The sequence below is a fragment of the Triturus cristatus genome, chromosome 2_2, assembly GCF_964204655.1.
Source record: "Triturus cristatus chromosome 2_2, aTriCri1.1, whole genome shotgun sequence".
Taxonomy (NCBI): domain Eukaryota; kingdom Metazoa; phylum Chordata; class Amphibia; order Caudata; family Salamandridae; genus Triturus; species Triturus cristatus.
Genome location: NC_140582.1, coordinates 990,073,144 through 990,099,278, shown reverse-complemented (window position 1 = coordinate 990,099,278; position 26,135 = coordinate 990,073,144). Strand labels below are relative to the sequence as shown.

Sequence of the window (26,135 nt, the reverse complement as noted above, 5' to 3'; positions counted from 1 at the left end):
GCAGAGGCGGAAGGATAAATTCAAACAACCCATACCATTACATGAGAGATAATACTCCACTGGACTGAGCTAAAATGTGATTGACAAAGACTCAAGCCAAAAGATAAATGAGGCTGGCCAAAGAAAGCCAATAACGGAAATGGGCAGACCCAATGTCTACTCTATACATACTGTCTAACAGTAATTTGGTTGAAAGGGGCAGACCCCAAACCCACTCTGTATATTGTTAGCAATATGTTGGTAGCAGTCATGGCAAAAACCAGACCAAAAATGCTCACCCTACCCGACATCATGCATTGTAACAACAGTATATGGAAGGAAAATGCAAACAGATATTATTAAAGGAAATCACAAACCGTGCTATGCTTGTTATAGAACCACCACTGAAAAACAGCTCAACCGAGGCGTGATGTGGTTGTATTTTAACATCGATTTCATCAATTAAACACGACAGTATTATTTAATAACGACAGCCTTCGAATACCGCATGACGAGGTAGTGACACATAATGGACCTTGGGTATCAGCGATCGTCAAACGCCTTCCGAGAAATCAAACTTTTACAACGCCTCCATTAGGTTTGTATCAAAGCGGAGTCAATAAACCGCGTAGCTTCCATTAGATCTCAACGCCGAGATAACCCTCGTAGCTTCCATTAGATCTCAACGCGGAGACAAGCCTCGTAGCTTCCACTAGATCTCAAAACGGAGACAAGCCTCATAGCTTCAATTAGATATCAAAGCGGAGTCCATGAACCTCGTAGTTTCCTTTAGATCTCGCCGCTGCCTCTTCGGGACCGTTCCCTCGTATCATGCCGAGTTAACCATAGATCCCGTGTTTTTACGGCGGTCTGACACGTTGGGCTTACAGTGACTGCGCGTCCCTGCTCGTTGATGCCCGTTCGCCATCTTTCCCGATGGTGGGTGCCAAGCGTCGCAGCAGTGATGGTCGACTCCTGATTAGACAGGATTCCGTTCCTCGCTCCAGCGGATGGGATCAGCTTTACAGCTTCCGGCCACGGGCGGCGCTCGACTCACCGCGGAGGCTTCAGTAGAGTTCTACCGCTGGTCTCTGCAGGGTGGAATCCCTACCCGCCTCTGGTGTGACGTCACAGCCTGCGCGTTCGCTTATTTTTCAAAGCGACGATCAGCGGTTTGGTGGGGTCGACTCGTGCGGGCTCAACGGGTGAGTGAGTGCGAGGGATGGATGCCCTTCCCGCAGTGTCTGTGCATCGAAGCATCCTCCACGGCAGTAGCCTCCTGCTGCCCCCACAGGGAAGCTGCGCGATGGCTCAATGGACTATTGTATAGGCAGAGAGCGGTAGGAACAATGGGAGGCGCACCCCTCTTCTTTCAGTGCTGAGATTTTCCAACCCGCAGATTTTTTGGGGGGGCTTGGCAATCTTATTTCTTTTTCCGTTGTGTGTGTCCAATACGTTCGGTCTGTTTTCTACTTGTCTCCTTGGGGATGTGCTGGAGCGGTAACTGTTTTTGCCTGGATTGTATATCGGTTTTCCTAATTCTAGACTCGACCGGCGTATGCGTTGACGCTCGCATTACCCGTTGGCGCCCTCTATAGCTGACTCTTGTGATGGCGATGACAGCATGGCGGCAGCCGGGTGGTTTCGGAGACGATAATTTCTCGTACATCGGCTGCTGTAAAAATGAATATGCTGTTTAACCTGCACGTTATGTCAAATATTTGATCGTCAAATGTTGTGATTCATTGTCACTTTAATGCACCAGACACTATAAACGCATATATGTGGGAAAGTATCCACAGTTATATGTTCACAAAGATGGCACATCTTTACGAAGAAATTATGTGACTATTGATAGACGAAGTCACAGAGTCTGCATTTATAAATTTATGTAACTCAATCGCGACCTGCAGTGTCCTTGTTCAGCATATTGGCCCATTTTAGCTTGTTTTTATGAATTTGGGGATTTTAAACAAATGTTTTTCATGATTCTGTTTACCCCATTTTTGTTTGGTAAACTACTTGTTTGTGCCGAAACTCCCTCTCTCCCGCTTTCCAACCTCTTACATCTTGCCAAATATATTTTCCTCCTTTGAAAACCTGCTAATTAGCATTCAACCTACTACTTCTTATATTGCTAACCTAGTAACATCCTCTGTTTCCTAACCACTCTTCCAGTTCTTTGATACTTTAAGTTGGGAAGTTGTGATTGCCAACACTGTTGAGGGATTGGTCACTCCATGAAGATTTGTTATTCGTTTTCTTAAACTACTTGAAGTTTATAGAATCCAAAATATGTTATGGTACCTACAATATTGAACTCTGGGATGTAGGAAGAATGGCATACATGTGCTTCCAGGAAGATCAAACCATTCATTTTTGACAACTAACATTTTGAATGGAATCTGTAGTTTGTGTACGTCTGTTTCTAAAGCTGAGCTTCCCCTTCTGTACCTATGTGTGTTACAATAGCAAGATAATACCACTTAATGCTGCATGCAGTGCATAAGATACCTTTACTTTGCACATAGGTCTGTCTTTCCTTGCCACACAAGTTATTCAGCCTTGCTGCATAACTCAATCCTGCAATCATTCAGATAGTTTTTAATATGACTTGTTTGATAGTAAGAAAAATGAGATTAGTTTCTAGAGCCCCTGTAATATTGTCTATTTTTTTACCAAGCAGAACTGAACAGCCACCCTCAGTATTCTAGCAGCTGAAATGCAAACAAAATGTTTGTGAACAGGGAATGAAAATGACATGCTCATTGGATTGTTGTTTGTTTGATGATGTGCCAGTAATGTTTATAATGCAGTATTCAGGGGGGGAAGGGAGGGGGTTATGCCTACCAACATACTAAATCTAATATGTTTATGCTACAACACTTCTAAGAGAATCTGTGCTCAACTCCTGATAGTGGCACAATCAATAGGCAAATTCCCAGACAAATGCATGTAAAGTTGAATCAGTACTGCATTTAATAAGCAAAAATACACCCAAAAAGTTAAAACCAGATAAGTGGAACCTGAGACATTAATTTTCAAACCTTTGAGGCGAAACATGTCTAGAAATAAAGTGCCGATCAGAAGTCCCTGTTTGTGGTTGAGCAGAACCTAGGTGCTCTTTCAAGTCATCCATGGTAGAGGAGCCTAGAAGGGCGCAGCATTCAATGTTTTCCCATTTATAACTTGGTCTACATTTGGAGCTCCTCAACTGCTGATTCAGCGGGACAAATCAACCAGCTGAAGCTGGTGATTATATGCATTGTTGCTGAGCCCCACTGAACTCTTTTGCTTTGGGGCCAAAAGCTGTGGGGTGGGATCAAGCAGCATTCTTCAGTTGTAGTGTTAAGAAGGTCAACCACAGGCCAGGAAAAGTAAACATACAATTATTTTCAAGATGAAACATGCAGCATAGCCTGGTATCTTCATCCAGCTGACTCAAGAATGTTCCTCTCCGAATCTCCAAATAGCTCTGAGGTCTTAAAGTAAATTATGGTAATGAAGAAATTAAAGTATTTAGAATATAACACATCCCTCTTTCTAATATTACAAACATGAGTATTCAAACGAGATCTAATTGTACAATAATAATATGGCTATATAAGTACATAATACCCTTTTCATAGAGTAACGTATGAGAATAAAAACAACAAACAAATAATGCACAGCACACTGACGCATTCTTAACGGAATACATGTGGGACTGTTAGCTGGCCAAATGAAACAAATGCTGAACGACCAGTATCAGTGATAAAGTCATCATGCTTTCTAGGTTTCCTTATAGGATAACACTGTTATATTCTTCATGAACTAGTCTTCCCTCTTATCCTCATCACAATGAAAACTTGCAAAGCCATGTTGGGGATCCTTTTTCAACACCACTGCATGTCGTCACTTCTTGCACATTTCATCCTCATGCACAACACTGCTAGATCTCGCTTGCACCACTCACTTCGATTTGAGGCTTCCAGTCTCTCTCCATGCATGTCTCCCTCATTACACTTCCATCGTCTTGATTCTATTGTTGTGTCTCTGAGCATAACCGTTCTGGTCACATTGCACTCTTTCCCAAATCCATCTCATTCACCCTTTCCCTAGACTTCCCACCTATTCATGCTGTAATAATCCCTGTAGAAGGGACTTTTTCCTTCATCAGAAAAAAGTGTGCCTCTGTAGTCCTAACATCATCACAACATCTTTCGTATCTCTTCTGGGCGTGTCACCAGGCATTTAATTATATTAAAAAGAGCTTTGTACATGTGATGGAGTTGAAGACTTCTAATCCGCGTGATAGGTCTATCATTGTTACTGATGCTGGTTTGCATGGTTTTGGAGCACTTGAAGGCAGGCCAGGAAAGATCAGTGGCATTCGGCTAAAAAGACTCTCAAGGAACACAAGTAGGTTACTTTTGTGATAGAAAAAGAGGCTTCTAGCTTGGAGGTAGGGGATACACCACTTTAGGATGTGTGAGGAACTTCCTATGGATTAAGGATGGATTGTAGATCAAACGAATAATAGCATCTCTTTCCAATTACACGAGTGCCAGTGCACCCGTGGTCCTACCATACATTTATTGAGTAAGAGTCAGGATAAAGTACGTACAAAACGTGCTAGTGATAACAAATGGATTATTCTTGTCCTTTGGAAAGAAAGTGGATTCCATTTTAGAAAAGTTTACTCCTAAAGGATACCAATTCATGTGAATCTGAACGTATAAATCTAAAACCAACACTTGGTGTTGACCCGTGGGAAAACCATTGGTTAGAAAATAGTCTGGTCCCATCAGTGATAATACACAAGTACTTGTGAGAGACAATGCTTTTGTGTGGACGGTTGTTTTTACTTTAGTGAATCGTCAGAAGCCAAAATATGTGAATGGCGACCATTTTGGATGTAAATGTCTGTGAACCAGATCAATTGAGCCAGAACTGAGACATTGGTAGTATGACTAGCATGGCCAACGCTGGCCAGCATAAAGTCAAAGGCTGCAACTATTCTTTCAATTAACCAACATTTCCTAGGAGTGCGTTGGAGAATCGTACCAAAGCAAATAAATAAAGACCTGTGGAATACATTACATGAGCAGGCCAGCAAAAAAATTAATAAACTTATGGAATGGGAGTATTTTCTGACAATATTATTGCTCTTAAAATTAGTCATACAGACGTGTCTTACCGGTGGCCAAATTTGAAACTGACGTCTCTATAAGAAAAACAATTCATGCACGCCAAAGTCACTATGTGAAACAAGGTTGACTGTTCTCTTGATTGAGTAATCATATGTTAATTTGTCATATACAATAACTATCCAATCACTAGAATGAAAACAGGAGTACTTGTGGCTGACAGAAAAATCCAAAATAGTGGTGACCAATAAAGATCAAATGAAAAAGAGGAGAATAGATAAAAAAAAAAACATTGGACAGGAATATCCAGGCAGGTTATAAGACAAGTGGGTATCCATTATATTCATGCAATGGATCCATGTGTATAGGCTATCCGAAGGTGGGTCTTTCATGAGAAATGAGGGAATTCACATCATGAGAGATGGCGAAAGCGTAGTCACACGAGAGGATGACACGGGGGGAACATTGTTTTCATGAGCAAGACTGACTAGGTGAAATTAATAGGCAACTGCAAGATAATACTTGGTATGAAAAACTTAAGGAACAATCTATTCCTGATATTCATTGATGTGGGGGGGTGGGAGGACTGCCATCCTGACCACAGGGGCAGGAGGGGGTCCGTCACCCCGGGCGCCCAGGTCAGGCCCCCCAACCGAGGCAGAGTGACACATGTGGGCTTGGGGTCGGGGAGGGGCCGAGAAGGAGATGCCGGCGCCAGGGGGTGGAGCACAGAGCACCCAGTCATACACGGCAGGGTAGTATGGCAGTCAGTGCGATCATCCACCCACCGCAAGCATTTGGTGGTCCGCGGTGTCACTTGTCAAGGCCTCTCGTCGCTGGATCAGCCCCTTTTCTGCACAGGGTGGGGTGCCCTTGTCTCCAGGCACTAAGTCAACCCCCTGGGACTCGGGCACATAGCAAAGTGGCACATGCTCCGTCGCTCTAAGGGGTCGTAGGTGGCAGAGTCAGGGTGGGGTCCCAGCCACTTAGGGAGGAACACAGGTCAGTCTAGGGTAAGCCTACAGTCCCATGCGCACACCTTGTACCTGAGACTTGCAGGGCCCCTCACAGGAGAGTCCGATGATGCAGCCACTGTCCCCCAAGAGGGGGGTTCCTGGTTGTGGCGTAGGACGGAACTAATAAATGCGAGGACCCGGAGACATCAGAGCCTACGCAGTGCACAGCTGAGTCCTTATGGTTTCAAATGTTTATATATGGTTTCATGTAGTTCACGTAAAATAAAACATTTACACCAATTCTTTTGGAATCCTGTATTTCTTATTATATAGTTGTATTGAAAACAGTGAGCCAAAATTAAATGACAAAACATGAAATCAAATCACTATGTGCCAAGACTTGTTTGACAAAAACAAATTTTGTACTTCAGACGTTATTTAACATCAAAAACATTCAAAGTGTGACCCAATGCATTTCTGGTTTGAAAAAACCCTTCTTCAGGGGTACAAGCATTGAAGATACTGGCGATATGACTATTTGAAAAGCAACTTCAAGCAACCTTCATTAGGACCTACAAAATCAGAAACATTGTAAGTTCTGTATGTGCTTTATAGAGGAATACAAATGAACAGTAGGATTTGCACATAACATGTTTGAACTAGAGGAGCACGTTTGTGTGAAAAAGCCAAACCGAGATGAAACACCACTTGTGATGAGAAAGTAAGTGAACGTGAGGGATACACCATTGTGTGTATGCTGCTATAAACCCAAAGTGCAAAACTGAGGAAGCAGAACTTCACAAACAGAGTGCCCCACTCCGTATGCTCATAATGGAAGATAAACAAATGAGTGTGATCAAAAATATGTGCACCACTCTTACCACGTCTTAACGAAAGACTGCAATTTCCTCTCTGTGCATAAAAAAAGCGTACGTCATTAAACCACCGCGACTGTCAAGCGGCGTACATATAAAAGGAGAAAACGCCGAAGCGATTCTTACCGTTCTGTGACAATGAAGCTGCATTTGTCTGTAAGCAAAAATGAGTAGTCTGTTAGAGAGTGAGCTAAAAAACGAGAAGCAAAAACTGTCTCCGTAATATGAAAACCGGTTTACAAATGGCGGGACTCTCACCCTGCTATTCTCGTCAATCCTCGGTGAAACAGACTGGTCCTCTCAATCAGAACGTGCGTGGTTGCGTAATGACGTGTCTGGCTTAAAGAAGCCCGGTCATTCAAAGTAAACTTTATTCATAGTCTACCATGTAATCAAGACTATTGATGTGACTCAAAGTACTGACCATCATGCGATAGTCATTTGCAATAAGTTTTTTAAATAATTACAAAATGAAAAAAATAGAATCTGAAAAAACCAATGCTTACTGTGGCATTTAAGGAACGAATCAATGTAAGTGAACTAATGTCCATGTTACGAGTACTAGTGCATGAAAATTAACGCGAGAGAACGCGAAGCCAAGCAATGAATTTATGATGAAGGCTTGAGTGAAAGGAAAAAAACAGATATTGTGCGTGTGCAAATCCTTTACATAATTTGAAGCATACTATGCGAAAATGTTTTAAAACAATGGGTATATACAATTACAAGAAACATAGCAGTTCCTAATGGTCATTCAAACCTCGTGGAATGACCGTGCCTAAATATTTAGCCCAAAATGTTTCCCTGTGTGCTAGAGAGACTTATTCAATTCCTGGAATGTGATCAATTGTTTCTAATACTATGAATCTGATCTGAGGAATAGTGTGTGGTGTATTCACCCAATGTGCTGCTAAACTGGAGTTGCAATTTTTATTACGAATCATACTTTTGTGTTCTATAATACGTGTCTTGATTTTGCGTGATGTTCTGCCCGCGTATACCTGTCCACATGGACATCGGATTGCATAAATCACACCCTCTGTGTTACAATCTGAGGTGTGTCTGAGCTGGATCTTTTGCCCTGTGTGAGGATGAGAGAAAGTATTTCCTGGAATTATGTTGTCACATTGACCGCAGTTCCAACATACCTCTGTAACTGTGTGTAAGAGTAATGGGCCTAGGTTTTAATAATTCCCTCCGGTTTTTAGACAGATTGTGTGCAAACAAAGGTTTATTAGTAAACCAGGTTGCAAAATCAACCTCTTGCTCGATGATTTCCCACGTTTGTCAATGATTTTTCAAATTTTTGTGGATTGTACGGAGTGTTTTAGGACAAACACTTCCCGTTGGCTTTTGGATTTAACAGATTTCTGTAGTAAATCATCCCGACTCTTCTGTGCAACTGTTTCTATGGCAGCGTTAAAAACCTGTGGGGGATATCCCCTTTCTCTGTATCTGTGAAGTTGTTCATCCACGAGTGATTCAGTCTGTTCCTTTTGGGATGTAATTCTTTTTATTCTGATTAATTGTGACACTGGCAGATGTTTTTTTTAATGAGATAGGGTGGACGCTTGCGTAATGTAAAGCATTATTTACATCCGTGGGTTTTCTATACACAGAGGTCTCCAATCCCATCCTTGTTTTTTGAATTTCAAAGTCTAAAAAGTGAATCTTCTGTGAATGAATGGCGAATGTGAACTGAATCCGTGGGTTACATTGATTTAATTCGTTGATGCATCCTTCCAGCGCATCCCGTGTTCCTCTCCAAATTACTAGGTTGTCATCTATATAACGCACGTACGTAATGAGGTTTTCTTGCCATCTAGGATTGTGTAGTATGTACGTTTCCTCAAAATGAGCCATGTAGGTATTGGCGTAGGAAGATGCTCCCGGGAAAACCCATAGAGGTGCCTGTGCGTTGTAAAAAAAAATGTTCTTTCCAGGAAAAGTAGCTGTGATAAAGTGAGAAATGGAGTAACTCCAAAAGGAATACTCCTGTCTCATCCTGCGTAGATGTCTGTAATAGTCTCCATTCCACTGCATCTAAACTCTCATTGCGGCAAATAGAAGTGTACAATGCGACCACGTCAATGGTGCAAAGTAGAGTCTCTTCCTGGAAATGATGCCTTATCGCTTCAAGTTTTTGTAGGCAGTCAGTTGTATCCTTAACATATAGGTCTGTACCAATGGTTGTAGATGATAATCCAAGTATTGTCCAATGGGTTCGTGGATGGAGCCACATCCGGCAACTATTGGTCTAAATTGTGGGTTTACCGCGTCTTTATGAATCTTTGGGAGCATATATATATGCAGTACTTTAGGTGAGGTGTTCTGTAAATATTTCCTGGTATTCTCATTGATCTCAGTGATCAAACCAGTGTTCTATGCTTTCAACAGAATAGAACCTAGGGGTTATGGCTATACCCCACAAGGCAGTAGGACATAGAATATACCTTTTTGATCCATAACCATAAATTTCAGTTTTTACATAGATTGATTAGGAGTGCATGTCTATTCTCATACAAGGTAGTTAGACTTCAAAGCCCAGATCATGGACCAGCACCCCCGACTGAACATGCCGTTTAAAGACATTGCTGATTTAACCATGAATCAAGCTGAGACCAAAGTATATACGACAGAGGACGCAGAGTCTATTTATTCATTCAGTAAAGAGGCACTGACTTTCAGTACCTCAGCAGGATCTACAACACAGTGAATATACAGTGCGCAAGGAAATTAATCCACGTCTCCAAGCCACTACATTAATTGAATATCACAAAGTTAAACGGTTACTGAGGGGGCTGAGAATCGCTTTGAAGCCCATGCTTTTCAAGTTCAATATAACATCCATGGCTCATTGGTATGCTATATTGAACAAATGTTCATTGGATCTTATCCTGCTTATTATTGAAGAATTGTCCACCATACTCAAACTCGCGCACAACATTTCCTAACTTAGAGATGAAATATCAGAACGCATGGAGCAGGATGACTGGACAAAGGTACTGTTGGAAAACGAGGCAGCATCTGTGAGGCCTGCACAAATAACATGACTAAATTTGTCCTTCACTGGGAACCAAACACCCAATTGTAGCGCCTGACTCTGAGGGTAGCATTGCAGAGCAGTCTGAGGCTTACTCAAGGGAGGTTGTGTGGGCTAGTAATCGCCATTTGCAGGTACGCAAAAATAACACTCAATAATTGATTGTCCAGTCTGTACTTTGATTTATAAAAGTAAGAGTACATTTATTAAACACACACACTACTCAATACTATGCACCAATTTACAATGTGACGTTGCAATACATCTCCACCCCTCCCGGCGGAGGGGGTGGGGTCTAGTACCACCACTCCCATGGATGCACATCATCTTGCACCCAACGCAGTTGGGTGAACATAGCCTGGGACGAGGGCACGGCGCACTAGCACCATTCCAGTGGCGCCTTTCCCCCCGCCATTATCTCCACAAGCATTTAAAATAGGTAACCCTGCCTTGGTGACATATAACCCTGAATGAACATGTCCTACTGACCATAAAGTATGCACCTCTATATCTTAAGGGTAGCAGTCTGGGTTCTTCACCTAAGCGCAGCAGCAAGAATACATGTTTAAGCAACACTTTAGAATGACAGTACTCATCACATTTGTGGATCACTAGAATGCATTGCAATTGCAGCCCCTAAAGGCATCACAGATAAAATCATAGGATTACGCATATACAGCCAGACACCCTAGGAGGAATGTTTGGCAACATAACCCCACTTTGCTTATGACATCACCTCACACAAGTACTTCACATTACACATGTGACCTTCAGTTCCACTAAAAGAAATAACATTAGTAAAAGCATTTCTGGTGCAATTGCATCTCTTCACCTCCAGGGGATGCCCTTCTCTAGACATCCCCTACTCAGCCCTTCACTCCATTATTCACTTCTCAACCCTCCAGCTGTAGAACGAAAGCTCCAGCCAAAGAGGAGTTAAAATGCTGGCTGATCCCTTGAGGGTTTATTCCTTTAGGGTGACTTTTCTCTTCGTGCTGGGGTGAGGGGGGGGGGGGGAGGGGAGACTACGCATTCCCAGCAGCTCCTCCCAGCACCTTTTCACAAGTGAGGGTGACCCCCTTCCTCTGGGGGCCACAAGGCACCAAAACGCTCTTTTCCCCATGCCTTGCAAGGCATTGTGGGGCGCTTCATGTAGCAGCGTCTCTCTCGCTGTGCCGGGGAGAGCAGCGATCTTCGTTCTGGCGCTTCGTGCCGTTTCCTGCTCTCGTTGGGGGGCCCGGTCCCACCCGGACCCCCAGGTGAGTGAAGCAGCATGGAGAGCTTACCCCCTGCTGCTCTGGCCCGTTTTCGGGGGCCCGGCCCCCCAGGGCACCTGGCGCAGACTCTTCCTTCTGGGGGTCCCGGTTTCACCCGGGACCTCTGCATGCCTTCTCGATGGAGGGCAGCCTGGGGAGCCCACCCCCAGCTGCCCCCGCCGGCTCCCCTTCCGCCCAGCACCCTTGCGTGCTGCCGCGGGAGCCGGCACGATTCTGATCGTCTGCCCGCTCCTGCTGGCAGACACGCAGCGTCCACTCTGGAGCGGTTCTTCGGGGGGAGTGTAACGGTAGTTCCCCCCCACCTCCTCCACACTCGGGGAATGGGGGAACATCTTCGGGGGGGGGCGCGACGGCGCTTCCCCTCCTTCCGCATCGGCGGGGGCCAGGGTGGGCTTCTGGCGCCCCGCCTACAGCCACCTTCAAGGGGATCCCGACGGCGCTCCCGGTCTTAATTTTTCGGCGGGAGCCAGGGTGGGCTCCTGGCACCCCGCAGGGGTACCTTCACTGGGTGCGCGACGGCGCACCCCGACTTTCCTTCCTTTGGGGGGGCAGCCCCCGGGACCTGACCCAACCCGGGGGCAGTTTCAAGACCGACGGCGGAGCCCCATGTGCTTTGTCGTCGGTCCCATCAAAGGTCGCATACCTTCTGGGGGGCATATCTCAGCCCCCAGGGGTCCGATCTTCTCCATGTTCGCATCCTCTTGCTCCTGGTGGCACCAACCAGCCACTGGGAGCACTCTCCTTCGCCCTCCGGGTCTCCAAGAGGGTGCATTCTGCAGGGAGCGGTCTTCACTGGCTCTCTGTGCCAGCCTTTCGCCTGGCTCTCCTCCTGGGCCTCTCTTCTCCCTGCGCAGAGGCCACTGCTTCTGCGCACCGGTCCTGGGCTCTTCTTCTGGTGCTGATAGGGTCCTGGGGGCAGTCAGAGGGTTTCTCCTTCCAACTGCCCATTGCGCCAGGCTCCAGCACTTTCAGCCTCAGCAGACCACACCCCAGAGAGAGCTTCCCTTCCTGTCCAAGCACTTTTTAAAAGTTGAGTAGGAGGCTGGCAGGAAGTCTCTGTTGGTCCTATCAAACAGCGATACATCACTTCCCTGCCCCTGCTCCCTCCTTCTTGTCCAGCCTCTGGGTTTGTTCAAAATGGAGGCGTCCAGTGTCTCTGGCCACATGGCCTCTGAAAACCAACTCCTTACCCCCTCACTGCCTTTCCTGTTTGGTGCAGCCTGGTGCCTGGCACCTAGTGATGGATGAGCCTGTAGCCCCACCCATCATCTCTTCCTGTAGAGGAGGTCTTAGCTTGTGGAAGAAAGGTTATCAATCCATCCTGCTGAGGTCAGCCCTCGGCCAGGGTCTGGTTATGGCTGGCTCAGGAGAAATATGACAGTCCTTGTATGACCCAAAAGCAGAACAAATATGACTTTGCAGAATACTTATTTTCACATCCGCTACAATGGACTTTAGTGCGTGTCTGGAATCTGTAGGCCTAATGGAAGTTGCCCTAGCCCATGGGTTCCACCTCCCCATAAGGGAATAATGAAGTGAAAAACACAGTAAAACACACTGACTTTCCCTGGCATGTTGCTTTCCAGTGTATAAAGCCTATTCCATGTCACCACCCAATTCTGCATAAGTCCTGCCACACCATTCACTTTGTAGCTGCTCCTGGACTGCGCACGCTAGGAATGTCCCCTGCGCAGCCCGGTACACTTGTGCACACGCATGTACATATGTGTCTGCATGTAACCAGCCCAGTGTCCCTTATTCCATCTGATCTGCTGTGCAGTGCCCAGGTCAAGCCAGGGGGACACCAGTAAAATCCCCATGCAGTCTCTTACATCCAGAGTTCACTGTGGGTGAGTCCCAACTTATGAGGCTCCCACACAGTAAAAGCTCAACAATTAGGTGCTCAAAAAGCGAAAAATCTGGGCAGCCCATAGTGTCAGAACCACCTTCTAACAGGTACTAAATGACATCAATGGGAGACTGGATGCACACGCCAAAGAAGTACATGATCGTAAGATACGCAAATTCAGAAGAGACACTATTGACTACAAACTACGAGATATATTCGTGGGCTGAGGCATATGCCCAGAAGAGATTTTTTAAACGATCAGGCAATACATCTTCTGAAGAACGCATAGTAAATGATCAAGATCTATCTTTACAGTGACCCCCAGTACCAACAACAATGGATCCAACGCAAAAACCAAGTGAAAGTACAGCATCCACATCCGCTGAGAAGCAGTCTTTTTTGGTGCAAGGCCAATCCTCAAACCTTCCTCCGGACAAGATCACGTCCAAAAAGAAAGTGAACCCGCAGGGGACAAACCAAGGAAAGCCACTGAGTCTGGCAGACCACAGAGAAAACTCAAGAAATGAAGAATCTAGTGTTGAACATATCTAAAAGAAACCTCGACACTGATGAAATACAAGTACTTAACAAAGGTATGACATATGTCCCCACATATTCATCCAATGCTTTAGAGACTGAAATAGCTCTATTTAAATTCATGCGCAAACCGAGAATCTGATGGTTCTTTTTCGCCACGACATCACATCAGGAGCAAACTAAGCCAGCAGAGATTTTTCGGCCCCATTTTCAACACAAAAGCCTGGATAACTTTGAAATATTGGTCAAGAAAGATTTGGAACAAATCAATTATAAGAAACCCAAATTCATGAATGTAAGTAAGAAGGAGCAGCGTATCTTGAACTCATTGAAACAGGACAAATAAGTAGTCTTTCAACCAGCAGATAAGGGGGGAGCGCTGGTCGGCATGGATACAGACTTCTATGAACAAAGCGTGAACTCGCATGTTTTTAACACTGAAACTTACATACAGTTGGACTCTGATCCCACCAATGAATTCATGAAACTAATTCTGTTGAAAGCAGAGAACATGGGTTGATCAATGAGAACACCAGGAAATATTTACAGAACACCTCACCTAAAGTACCGCATATTTTATATATGCTCCCAAAGATTCATAAAGACGCGGTAAACCCACCATTTAGACCAATAGTTGCCGGATGTGGGTCCATCCACGAACCCATTGGACAATACTTGGATTATCATCTACAACCATTGGTACAGACCTATATGTTAAGGATACAACTGACTGCCTACAAAAACTTGAAGCGATAAGGCATCATTTCCAGGAAGAGACTCTACTTTGCACCATTGACGTGGTCACATTGTACACTTCTATTCGTCGCAATGAGGGTTTAGATGCAGTGGAATGGAGACTATTACATACATCTACGCAGGATGAGACCGGAGTATTCCTTTTGGGGTTACTCCATTTCTCACTTTATCACAGCTACTTTTCCTGGAAAGAAAAACATTTTTTACAACGCACAGGTACCTCTATGGGTTTTCCGAGAGCTGCTTCCTATGCCAATACCTAAATGGCTCGTTTTGAGGAAATGTACATACTACACAATCCTAGATGGCAAGAAAATCTCATTACGTACATGCGTTCTATAGATGACATCCTAGTAATTTGCAGAGGAACACGGGATGAGCTGGAAGGATGCATCAACCAATTAAATCAATGTAACCCACGGAATCAGTTCACATTCACCATTCATTCACAGAAGATTCACTTTCTAGACATTGAAATTCAAAAAACAAGGATGGGATTGGAGACCTCTGTGTATAGAATACCCACGAATGTAAATAATGCTTTACATTACGCAAGCGCCCACCCTATCTCATTAAAAAAAACATCTGCCAGTGTCACAATTAATCAGAATAAAAAGAATTACATCCCAAAAGGAACAGAGTGAATCACTCATGGATGAACAACTTCACAGATACAGAGAAAGGGGATATCCCACGCAGGTTTCAAACGCTGCCAGAGAAATAGTTGCACAGAAGAGCCGGGATGATTTACTATAGAAATCTGTTAAACCCAAAAGCCAACGGGAAGTGTTTGTCCTAAAACACTCCGTACAATCCACAAAAACTTAAAAGATTGATTGATTGATGTGGAACTTTTATAGCGCGACTATCGCCCTACGGGCATCTTAGCGCTTTTGACTAAAAGACGGCAACAAATGGTGACAGAGGGAGAGTCGGGAAGAAGAGCCTACCAAGATTAAGCTGTGGGATATAACCAGGTCTTAAGTCCCTTACGAAATTCAAGTAGGGAGTTACGCTGTCGTAGGTTCACGGGGAGCTTGTTCCACAAGCCAGATGCTACTATGCCGAAAGATCTTCCGCCTACCCTAGTACGCTTGAATTTCGGAATCACCAAGAGACCAGCTGTAGAAGAGCGAAGTTGCCTGCTTGGTAGATAGCGAGCAAACTTGTCCTGTAGAGACGTTGGGAAATCATAGAGCAAGAGGTTGATAAACCTTTGTTTGCACACAATCGGTCTAAAAACCTGAGGGAATTATTAAAACCTAGACCCATTACTCTCACACAAAGTTAGAGGTATGAGGAAATGTTGGAACTGCGGTGAATGTGACCACATAATTCCAGGAAATACTTTCGCTCATCCTCACACAGGGCAAAAGATCCAGCTCAGACACACCTCAGATTGTAGCATAGAGGGTGTGATTTATGCAATCCAATGTCTGTGTGGACAGGTATACGTGCGCAAAATCAAGACACGTAATATAGAACACAAAAGTATGATTCGTAATAAAAATTGCAACTCCAGTTTAGCAGCACATTGGGTGAATACACCACACACTATTCCTCAGATCAGGTTCACAGTATTAGAAAAAATTGATCACATTCCAGGAATTGAATACAGTGTCTCTCTAGCACGTAGGGAAACATTTTTGATTAAATTTTTAGGCACGGTCATTCCACGAGGTTTGAATGACCATTATGAACTGCTATGTTTCTTGTAATTGTATATACCCATTGTTTGTAAGACATTTTCGCATAGTATGCTTCGCATTATTTAAAGGATTTGCACACGCACAATATCTGTTTTTTTTTCCTTTCACCCATGCCTTCATCCTACATTAATTTATTGGCTTCACGTTTTCTCGCGTTAATTTTCATGCACTAGTACTCGTAACATGGACATTAGTTCACTTACATTGATTAGTTCCTTAAACGCCGCAGTAAGCATTGGTATTTTCAGTTTCGATTTTTTTCATCATGTAAATATTTAAAAACCATATTGCAAATGACAATCGCATGCTGGTCAGTACTTTGTGTCACATCAATAGTCTTGATTACATGGTAGACTATGAATAAAGTTTACTTTGAATGACCGGGCTTCTTTAAGCCAGACACGTCATTACGCAACCACGCACGTTCTGATTGAGAGGACCAGTCTGTTTCACTGATAGCAGGGTGAGCGTCCCGCCATTTGTAAACCGGTTTTCATATTACGGAGACAGTTTTTGCTTCTCGTTTTTTAGCTCACGCTCTAACAGACTACTCATTTCTACTGACAGACAAATGCGGCTTTATTTATCACAGGACGGTAAGAATCGCTTCGGCGTTTTCTCCTTTTATATGTACGCCGCTTGACAGTCGCGGTGGTTTAATCCCTTACGCTTTTTTTATGCACAGAGAGGAAAATGCAGTCTTTCGTTAAGACCTGGTAAGAGTGGTGCACATATTTTTGATCACACTCGTTTGTTTATCTCCCATTATGAGCATACGGAGTGGGGCGCTCTGTTTGTGAAGTTCTGCTTCCTCAAGTTTTGCACTTTGGGGTTATAGCAGCATACACATAATGGTGTATCCCTCACGTTCACGTACTGAGTGGTGTTTCATCTCTGTTTCACTTTTTCACACAAACGTGTTCCTCTAGTTCAAACATGTTGTGTGCAAATCCTATTGGTCATGTGTGTTCCTCTATAAAGCACACAGAGAACTTACAATGTTTCTAATTTTGTTTTTGTAGCTCCTAATGAAGGTTGCCTGAAGTTGCTTTTCAAATCGTCATATCGCCAGTACCTTCAATGCTTTTACCCCTGAAGAAGGGTTTTTTAAACCTGAAATGCATTGGGTCGCATTTTGAATTTTTTTGATGTTAAATAACGTCTGAAGTACAAAATGTGTTTTTGTCAAACAAGTCTTGGCACATAGTGATTTGATTTCCTGTTTTGTCATTTAATTTTGGCTCACTGTTTTCAATACAACTATATAATAAGAAATACAGTATTCCAAAAGAAATAGTGTTAATGTTTTATTTTATGGGAACTACATAAAACCATATATAAACATTTGAAGCCATAAGGACTCAGCTGTGCACTGCGTAGGCTCGGATGTCTCCGGGTCCTCGCATTTATAAGTTTGATACAGGGGTTAGGGCAATACCCCACAACGCAGTAGCACGCAGGGCATAGCATATACCGTTTTGATCCATAACCATAAATCTCAGTTTTTAAATAGATTGATTAGGAGTGCAGGTCTATTCTCATACAAGGTAGGAGGACGGAACTAAGCCAGTCAGAAAGGCGAGGGGAATGGCAGTTGTCGCCTGATGGGCCCTGCGGGGCACTGCACATGCCCAGGTGCCGACTCTGCACCGGTTTGTGCAGCGGAGTCTGGCGCGGGAGCCTGGGGTGTCGGTCTGTCTGTGCCCAGGCCCAGGAAAGAATCACTGCCACGGGTGCCGATCAGTGTTGCGGAGGCGGCCCAGTCTGCTCAGCTGCAGTGAGAGGCTCCACGGGTCTTCGAAGTGGGCTGGCTGGGAAAGGGAGAAGCACTGCAGCAGTCAGGCGACTGGCGTCGCCAGGTCCCACAGGCCACTGCTTGACCCCAGTTATATACGGGGGTGGGCTCCCTGGTCCGGTCAGGGTCTGCTGGAGGAGGCCCACGTCACTCCACGCTACCCAGATAGTATCGCCTTTCTGGCCTTCTGAGGTTCGCTCGTTGCTGGAAGGGTCCCGCTGGCCCGGTCACTCTGCCCAATGCTGCGCAGCAATCAAGGCAGCCGGCAGCGGCTAGGCGCTACAGGGCATGACTGGAGCTCTTCTGGAACAGGTAGAGCAAATTCTGGGGCTCAGCATCAGCTGGTGTCTCGGATTTCGTCGGATTAGTTTGGTTCTCAGCGGAGTTAGCAACTCAAGCGACCGCCATGTTGGCCCTCTTGGACACCCACAGTTGTCTTCAGGTTACTCTCTAACATCTGTATTTTGACAAGTAGCGCATCTATGGGTTTTTTGCCATTTTAATTATGAGGACCAACCAATCCTGAAAACAGCATCATCTGGAAACATCCTTGGTTTGTTAACTTCTATCAGTCTTCTTGGGGCTTCATTTGCCCTTAAATATTCCATCATAATGATGCCATGGCGAATTATTTCTAATTGATTACGTTTGAGGTCTGATAGTCTATCCCAGCCTCTTTGTGCAGTCTTGAATTCCTTCATGACATAGCAACAGTGGGAAACATTTATTTCCTATTGTTGATACATCAAACAGTGAACAACTTGATTTAGAATCTAGTTATTCACCCTAATGGCTCTGTCGGATCCATATTTGACGTATTTCTAGGTAGTCTGGCCTATCACAGTGAATCTAATCAGCCATGTGTCTGTGGGAGATGTAATTTACGGGGAAATTTGTATTTTTTTGCACAAGGGATTCTAGACGTACAGGTCAGTAAGCCACTGTTAGCATCAGCCATTTGGCTTTCGAAAGCCATTCTTCAAATTATGTTCATTTAGTACCTCCAGTTGTAAACTTCAGAAAATATATCCAGTTACTCTCTGTTACACAGGGTCAGAGAAGAGTTGGACTAGTTATACATAGAATCCTCCATTAACATCAGTGAAACCAAAGAATGGTTTGGTCGACAGCAGTCATTTGATAATTTGCCATGATCTTGCCTTGCAGATTTACAATAAGAATTGGGTTACAGATCTCTGGTTAATGTTGTAGGTAATTCAAGTGTTCATAATGCCCTTCTTTGCATAGTTAAGTTACTCCTCTGCATTATTGTGTTTTATTTTATTTATGTGTAAATTATTTTCTTTGCTTCTAGGATTTCCTTGGCTATCCTCTATTATTTATGAAGACTAAAATATGTCCAAACCATAATGAAGAGCTATGCAAGAATATCTTTGAAGATTGGTGAAATACTGTTGGGATTTTTCTGTAATCTCTTTCAAAACGGAAAGTCAAATGAAGACCTCCAAAAATGCAAATGAAGAATACTAGCACATTTTTGCCAGAGTTGGATAAAGGAGATAATTCTTTGATTTCTACAACAAATCCAACAAACATTGAAAATGGAGAAGATGGTAAATGGCCACTGGATTGTAAAAGTTGTCACTGCCGAATACCTGAATCCATGCTGAACACATTGGTAAATACTAAACGATTAATATGTACTGAAGACAAAGAGGCATTTCTTTGTGATGACTGCCGTATGGCTATACCCGGAGACTATATAAATGGTGCAGTGGAAAAGGATGAATTTCTTCAATTAAGCAAAACCTTGCATAAAAATAAAAAGAAAGACAAACATTACTGTGACAAATGCAGATTTACATCAAAAGACCCTGAACAGTACAAAAAGCACATTTTGCAACATGAAGAAATTAAGTTTATATGCTCCTATTGTAGTTTTGTGTCTTATACAAAAGGGGAGTTTCAGCGACATCTAGTAAAACATACAGGCACTTTTCCCTATAAATGTGAATATTGTGACTATGGTGCCATCCGGAATGACTATGTTGTGAAACATACTCGAAGAGTGCATGGAATTGCAAATAAAAAACAGCTTACAGGTGCATGTGGAAAAGAAGAGCAAAGTAGCAAGTGTCTGACAGTCCCTTTAAATGCTGAACACTTTATAGAGGATAATGCTAGTTTCCAAAAAGACCTTTCAAATTCATCGTCAAATGCAAGTTTTGATGAAGCACCGTTTGAACTATGCACTGTAGTGAGTGTATGTTATATTGATAGTGATGAAACCGTCCAAAATGTTAATTTTGACAAAGTGCCACCATGCTGTGATAGTATCGGTATGCATGTTTGTCACGATGGTAGTGTTGAAGTTGAACTTTCTCCAGAAAGCAATATTCTGCAACCTGGATTACCGATAACTGTCATCGCACCTCCACAATTAGAAGTTCTACCGAATTCTTTTGTCCAAATAATGGAGGTTAAAATGGTGGATGGTATTCAAAAGTTAGTTCTGAAACTCTTTCACAGTAGGGAAAACCATTCTGATTGTACAGTTGGCAGGTCAGAAGAATCTATAATTTCAGATGTAAATCAGAAAGAGTTACTAACTAAATATTCTTCTGATCAGACAAAACCATTAGTGGCTACCTATGCATCTATAGAAAAAACAAATATCGATCCTGATTATCCAAAATCTAAATCTGACTTTTTATCAGTTGGTAGTTATTTTAGTTCACATGATGCCGTTGAGCAATTGAGTGTACCAGTACCCACGCATGATCCCGCTGGTGATGGGAAGGTGCTAGCAAAAAGGGATTTGCAAATAAAAAGTAAATTATTTATTAGCGAGCCTGATCTGATGGCCAATGGCGGTAACGGAAATGTGGACCTGAAAACACCACCTTGTTTTTCTGTAAGAAATCCAATTGAAAAGGAGATGGATTGCTCTGAAAAGTCACCAAATGTAGCCTTGTGTAACTCTGTTTGTGATTCCAAAGCAGCATCTGACCAGTGTCATTTGACAGAGATGTCTTACGATACAAATTGTTCCTTTATAGGAGGCAGGAAGTTACCATTAATCAGTGATCAAGTTGATACACAAGCATGTCTTGAAGTTAGCGAATCTTGTTTTAGTAGCAAAGCATTGCTTTTCCAAGACTGCAATAAAGGCTCAAGTCTACATACAGCTTTTGCTCAAGGTCGTGAAAACAGCCCTATTTTTGAATCCTACAGACCACACGATCTACACTGTGTCAGTAATGTAACAGAGGGGCCTTTCATTTTATCAGTTTTTTCTCTAAGCTCCGGTGTTGAAAATATTCCTGAAGGCATTAATTGGGATGATGTTTCTGCGTTTACCACAGACTCTGCTGCGTTGTCCCATAGCAAGATTTCTCCAATGTTTGATAAGGAAGACTGTAAAATACCCCTTACATTGCTTGGTGAAAAAGTACCTGTTTTAACTATGAGTTCAAACCACATTGATTTGGATACGGCTGATGCAAATAGAGAAAATGGCGCTCCAGATAAAAATTGTGAAACTACAAATTTGAGGACTGTAACAGATCACCTTAAAAAATGTACTCAATTTTCCCAAATATACATGGAAGCAGCTTCTGAAACAATATGCAGCACTGCTGTTATGTCAACTAAACTAGAAAGCAATAAAGGAATGTTTTTATCACCAGATGCAATTCCTGATATGCCTTCATTGAAGCAGAACTGTAAGACTGAACTACTTCAAAGTGATGCATTTAATTTGCAGAAAAATTGCAAGATTTTAGAGCTGACCGAAAAGTCAAAAGATTGGGCTAAGTCCGACGCCAAACAAAATGATTCTGACTGTGTACTCAAAACAGAACATTTAAATTGTAATCCAGATATTGTTGATTCCCATTTCCAGAAATCGTGGTTGAAAAAATATTCTAATGTGTCGTGCGTCACAGAAGATGACAGCTATCCTCTTGCATGTCCGAATATTCTCTTTGAAGCAGGTTGTTTGCCGGTAAATGATATGGCTAAAAAAGGCTGCTTAAAACGCACACAAATCTCACAACCTGCAGATATACATCAGAAATCAAAGGGAATGCAAGCGATGATACATTTACCTAAAAAAGAGAAGAAATCCTGCACCCCGAAACGAGAGGCAGGTATTTCTGAAACACATGCACCCCGAGAGGAGCGTAATTCTCCAAATCGTACCCTAAAGAAAAAAGTTTGTTTTCCAAAAAAACGAAAATCACACATTGCTGAAACTGTTGTTCCAGAAAATGTTCATACTGCTTCTCCTATATTTATTCCAAAAGGAACTGTACTTACTGTTATTAACTCTAGTGCCAGTAAGGCTGCTTCAAAAAATGGGAACTGCTCAAAACGCTCAAAGAATATAGTACATTGCAATGAAACCTTTCTTCCCAGGCCTGTTCTTTTTCACAACTCTCCAGTAAAAAACCGTGGTAAAAAACAGTCTAAAATAAACAATAAAAGAAATAATCCTATAAATCCAGACAGTCACGATTCACTGCAAAGAGGTATTTTGAAAGGATCACCGCTAACAAAGAAAGTAAAAAAGGGGCATTTGAACAACTGTATACAGAAGAAGAAACTTAAGTTTGGTGGTGAAAATTCTAAGCAAGAACCAAACTCTACAAAACAGCCTAAACTAAACATTAGAAGAAATAATTTATTAAGTGAATGTGGACTCAAGAGTAATTTGCAAAAAGCTGTTTTGAAGAGACCACGGTTGACAAAGGAAGAAAAAGAAGAACCTTTGAAAGATTGTTTTCAAAACAAGAAAATCAAGCTTGGCTGTAGAAATTCTAAGCAAGAACTACACTCTAAAAAACATCCTAAACTAAACATTAAAAGAAATAATATGTTAATAAATGAAGAAGGTCTCGAGTGCCATTTGCAAAAAGCTGTCATGAAAAGACCACGGTTGACAAAGAAAAAGAAAGAAAAGCATTTGAAAGACTGTTTTAAAAACAAGAAAACCAAGTCTGGCTGCAGAAATTCTAAGCAAGATCCGAACTCTAAAAAACAGCTTAAACTAAATATTAGAAGAAATAATAGGTTAGTAAATCAAGAATCTCTTGACAACCATTTAAAAAAAGCTGCATTGAAAAGATCACGGTTGAAAGAAAAAGAAGATTCGAAAGGCTGTTTTCAAAACAAAAAACTCAAAGTACAAGCTGAACACAGTATTCAAAACGAGTCGAAATATGCCATTGTCCAAGAAAGGCATCTTCAGCTTATTCCAGTTTTGAATAACCAAAGGATTAAGTGTCCTCGACTTAACCAGCCTGTAGTTGTAATGAACCACCCTGATGTTGATTCCCTAGAAATAGTTAATATAATGAATACAATTAAAAAGTATAAAGGGCGTGTGCTCAGAGTGTTTCTTTCGGAAAGAACAATGCAATGTCTTTGTGTCAAACAGCAGCTTAAACGGCTTACCTGTACAAATGTGGTATCTACTGCAGTGAGAGAGCAGCCTATTCTCCAAATGAAACAAAGCACAACTCACAAAGTTAGTGAGCAGACTGTAGATGTTATCGCAGATGAATCTCAACAGAATGCTGTTATATTCCAGATTCATGAAAGGGAATATCAGCCTCAGAACACCTGGATGAGTCAAGGACTACCCCCGCCTACGGAGTCCACAGCTAGCTGGAGCAGTTGTTTGCTTCCAGAAATATTACACAGCTGAAATATGACTACAGTTTTTGTCTGAATGGTTTCATTTTGGGTAAAAATGCTGTATATAGTGTTATACCCTTCAGTTTTGAAGGACTTGATGGGGCTGGCATATGAAGGGTATGTAATCTAGAACTTGAGTCCAACTGGATTGAGCAATTCTATTGCCTCAGCCACCCCAATAAGCTTAAGAAAGTATAATACATTTTAGTATTACTTTGAATTCTTAAATACTATGATTTGTTAGCTGACTCTTGTTTATTTGTATTAATATGATTATTATAGGTCATTGAAGTCCACAAATTTGTTTTATATTCTATTTTTATAAAGATTATTTACCTATTAGAAATGTTGAGATCAGCTTCATAGTACACTGGCCTTTTACATATGTAAATTTATTGACGAAAAAGGGATGCTAGGAACAATCGTAACTTGTCAGTGGGTAAGAACTATATAAAACTGAACTGCTGGTTGCAAGAAATCTGATTTAGTTTCATTTACGGAGCATGCTGCCTCTGTTATAAAAAAAACCCACTTGAATAATATTTTCCTAACCGGTGAAGATGAGGGATTTTTAATACTTTTAAAACTACAAGATTTCCTACTACCCCATTTAAAGATGCATTAAGCAGGCGACACCTTTTACCGCAACACTTAAAACAAAAGTAATTTTGTGGATTTATTTATTTGTTATGTGAAATGGTATGGAGTTGGTGCATTTACATAGTTTTCTCAATTGTGACCGTTTCTTCATTTGCAACAGATGCTCTTAAAGCATTGAGATACACTACACTTGACCAAAGGTTTATCCTTTTAAAATTGACTCTTTCTTCCTTATAACAATTTTCAGTTTAAAAAAAAAAAAAATAGCAGGTGGTGAAATGAATAGCGTACTAAGTAATAGAAAAGTGAATAGTTGTGAAGAAAACCAACTGTTGAGATGTATAGGTATGCCCATCCTACTCATGACTATGGCCTTTTAAAGTAGGCAGGCAGTACAGAAACATGAAGTCTATTTTGCCTTATAACTCGTTAAATCCCAAAATAAAGAATTGTAGCACCCATTTGATATTACTGTTGTTCTTTTTCTTGTACTTAACCTAATAGAAATTGTTTTGCTCAGTACCCAACACAGCATACTTTTCAGCAAAAGGCATATATTTCTGAAATATCTAGGCAGGGGTAACTGATTCTCAAAGGGGGAGGAGACCCTCTCCTTTGGGAATCGTGTAGTCAGCCTTTGGAGAGCAGACAGTGGTCCAAAGGCCCACTGCCTGCTTTCTCTGAGGTTTTCCAAACAAGGAAATTTATTTAAAAGCAGGACTGGTCACTTTAAGTAATGTGGGCTGCTTGTTAAAAGGCGTTTTTGTTAGAGGCTTCTTGCTGCAGATTCCTTTCCTTAGAATTATCTGCAGATGTCAGACTGGATCTGGAAATTATTGAGCAGTATCCCTACGTGCCGATAGGTGGCGTAGTTCAGCTTTGCGCCTGCCGTGCTGGAAGTGGTACCTATATAGGCGCACCCTTCAGAACACTGAAATTCGTTCTTTCCTTTTCACGCCCAATCACGCAAATCCTTGAAGTGCTACCCATCAGTCACTTTTTGGCTGGCTTTTTTGGGATGTTTTGTCGACTACCTTTGAGAAAAAATACTTTCTCCTGGTATTAGATGGCTGCCTCTCAAGAAATCGGCTTGTTTCAAACCACTTGGAGCCTGTCACCAATAGATGTCAGTGACAGACCTCCCACTTGGTCTGTCTATGGTGGCGTGAGAAAGACCATGACTCTAAGGATTGCGAGGGTTACAGCGCCATGTACCTGAAGGCGCTGAGGGAACGCTCAATAAAGCTCCTTGCTGCCTCGTTTTCAGTTGACCACGCAACAATTAAGATATTCCTCAAAAACATGGGCTCCCTTCTTTCGGGACACTGGACTGAGTTGAGCATAAACCCCCCGCCCCCTTGATGCTCCACTAGATGCCAAAGTTGAAAAGAGCTCATAGCGGTGGCAGTCATGCACCTATCACAAAGGCGCCCAGCTCAACAATATCTGGCTTCCCCCTCCACCCCTCAGACACGTCATATTGTGCGTCACACCCGTCCTACCTAGTATACTGTTTATACTCATTCTATCTATCCTACCTATCCTTCTGATCATACTTGCGCCAATCAATCTGCTTGTATGATCTGTTGTACCAAATGCTCTACGGCCTCATGGATTCCCTAATCTGGGCAATAATAAGGGCCAAGCGCCCCCCCCCCCCGCCCCACACACACACACAAAACAGGGAGCACAAGAGCTTGCTGTTGATCAGCACTGGGTACTGCTAACATTGGCACTCCAGACTAACTCCATGCCAATGTTGATGTATAAAGAGTATGAGACCAATGATTGTAGTTTATGTACTGCACTGCTCTCTCCCATCTGCCTCTTCCCTACCCCAATCCCCACTTTATATTATTTCTCTGTAATGCTTCTCTGGTTCTTTCAATAAAGAATTGCAACATACAAAAAAAAGAATTCCCGGGTCCGCTTGAGGAGTCGCACCCGACTGTTGTTGTCCGAAGACAGT

General features: G+C 42.6%; 1 protein-coding gene across 2 annotated transcripts; it reads left to right on the top strand.

The window, feature by feature from the left end:
• Window positions 1–1,046: 1,046 nt before the first annotated feature.
• On the top strand, window positions 1,047–24,627 carry ZNF518B (zinc finger protein 518B). Of its 2 annotated transcripts, none has more exons than XM_085642415.1 (2): window positions 1,047–1,184; window positions 19,221–24,627. In XM_085642415.1, exon 2 carries the CDS (start codon window positions 19,377–19,379, stop codon window positions 23,574–23,576), a length of 4,200 nt encoding a protein of 1,399 aa, XP_085498541.1. In that variant the 5' UTR covers window positions 1,047–1,184; window positions 19,221–19,376; the 3' UTR covers window positions 23,577–24,627. The 2 variants fall into 2 exon arrangements, with proteins under 2 accessions (XP_085498541.1, XP_085498542.1); XM_085642416.1 differs by having other exon boundaries at window positions 1,183–1,319.
• Window positions 24,628–26,135: the final 1,508 nt, after the last annotated feature.

Excerpts from the sequence above, each read along its gene's own strand:
- ZNF518B (XM_085642415.1), top strand. The coding sequence starts at position 19,377 with ATGCAAATGAAGAATACTAGCACATTTTTGCCAGAGTTGGATAAAGGA.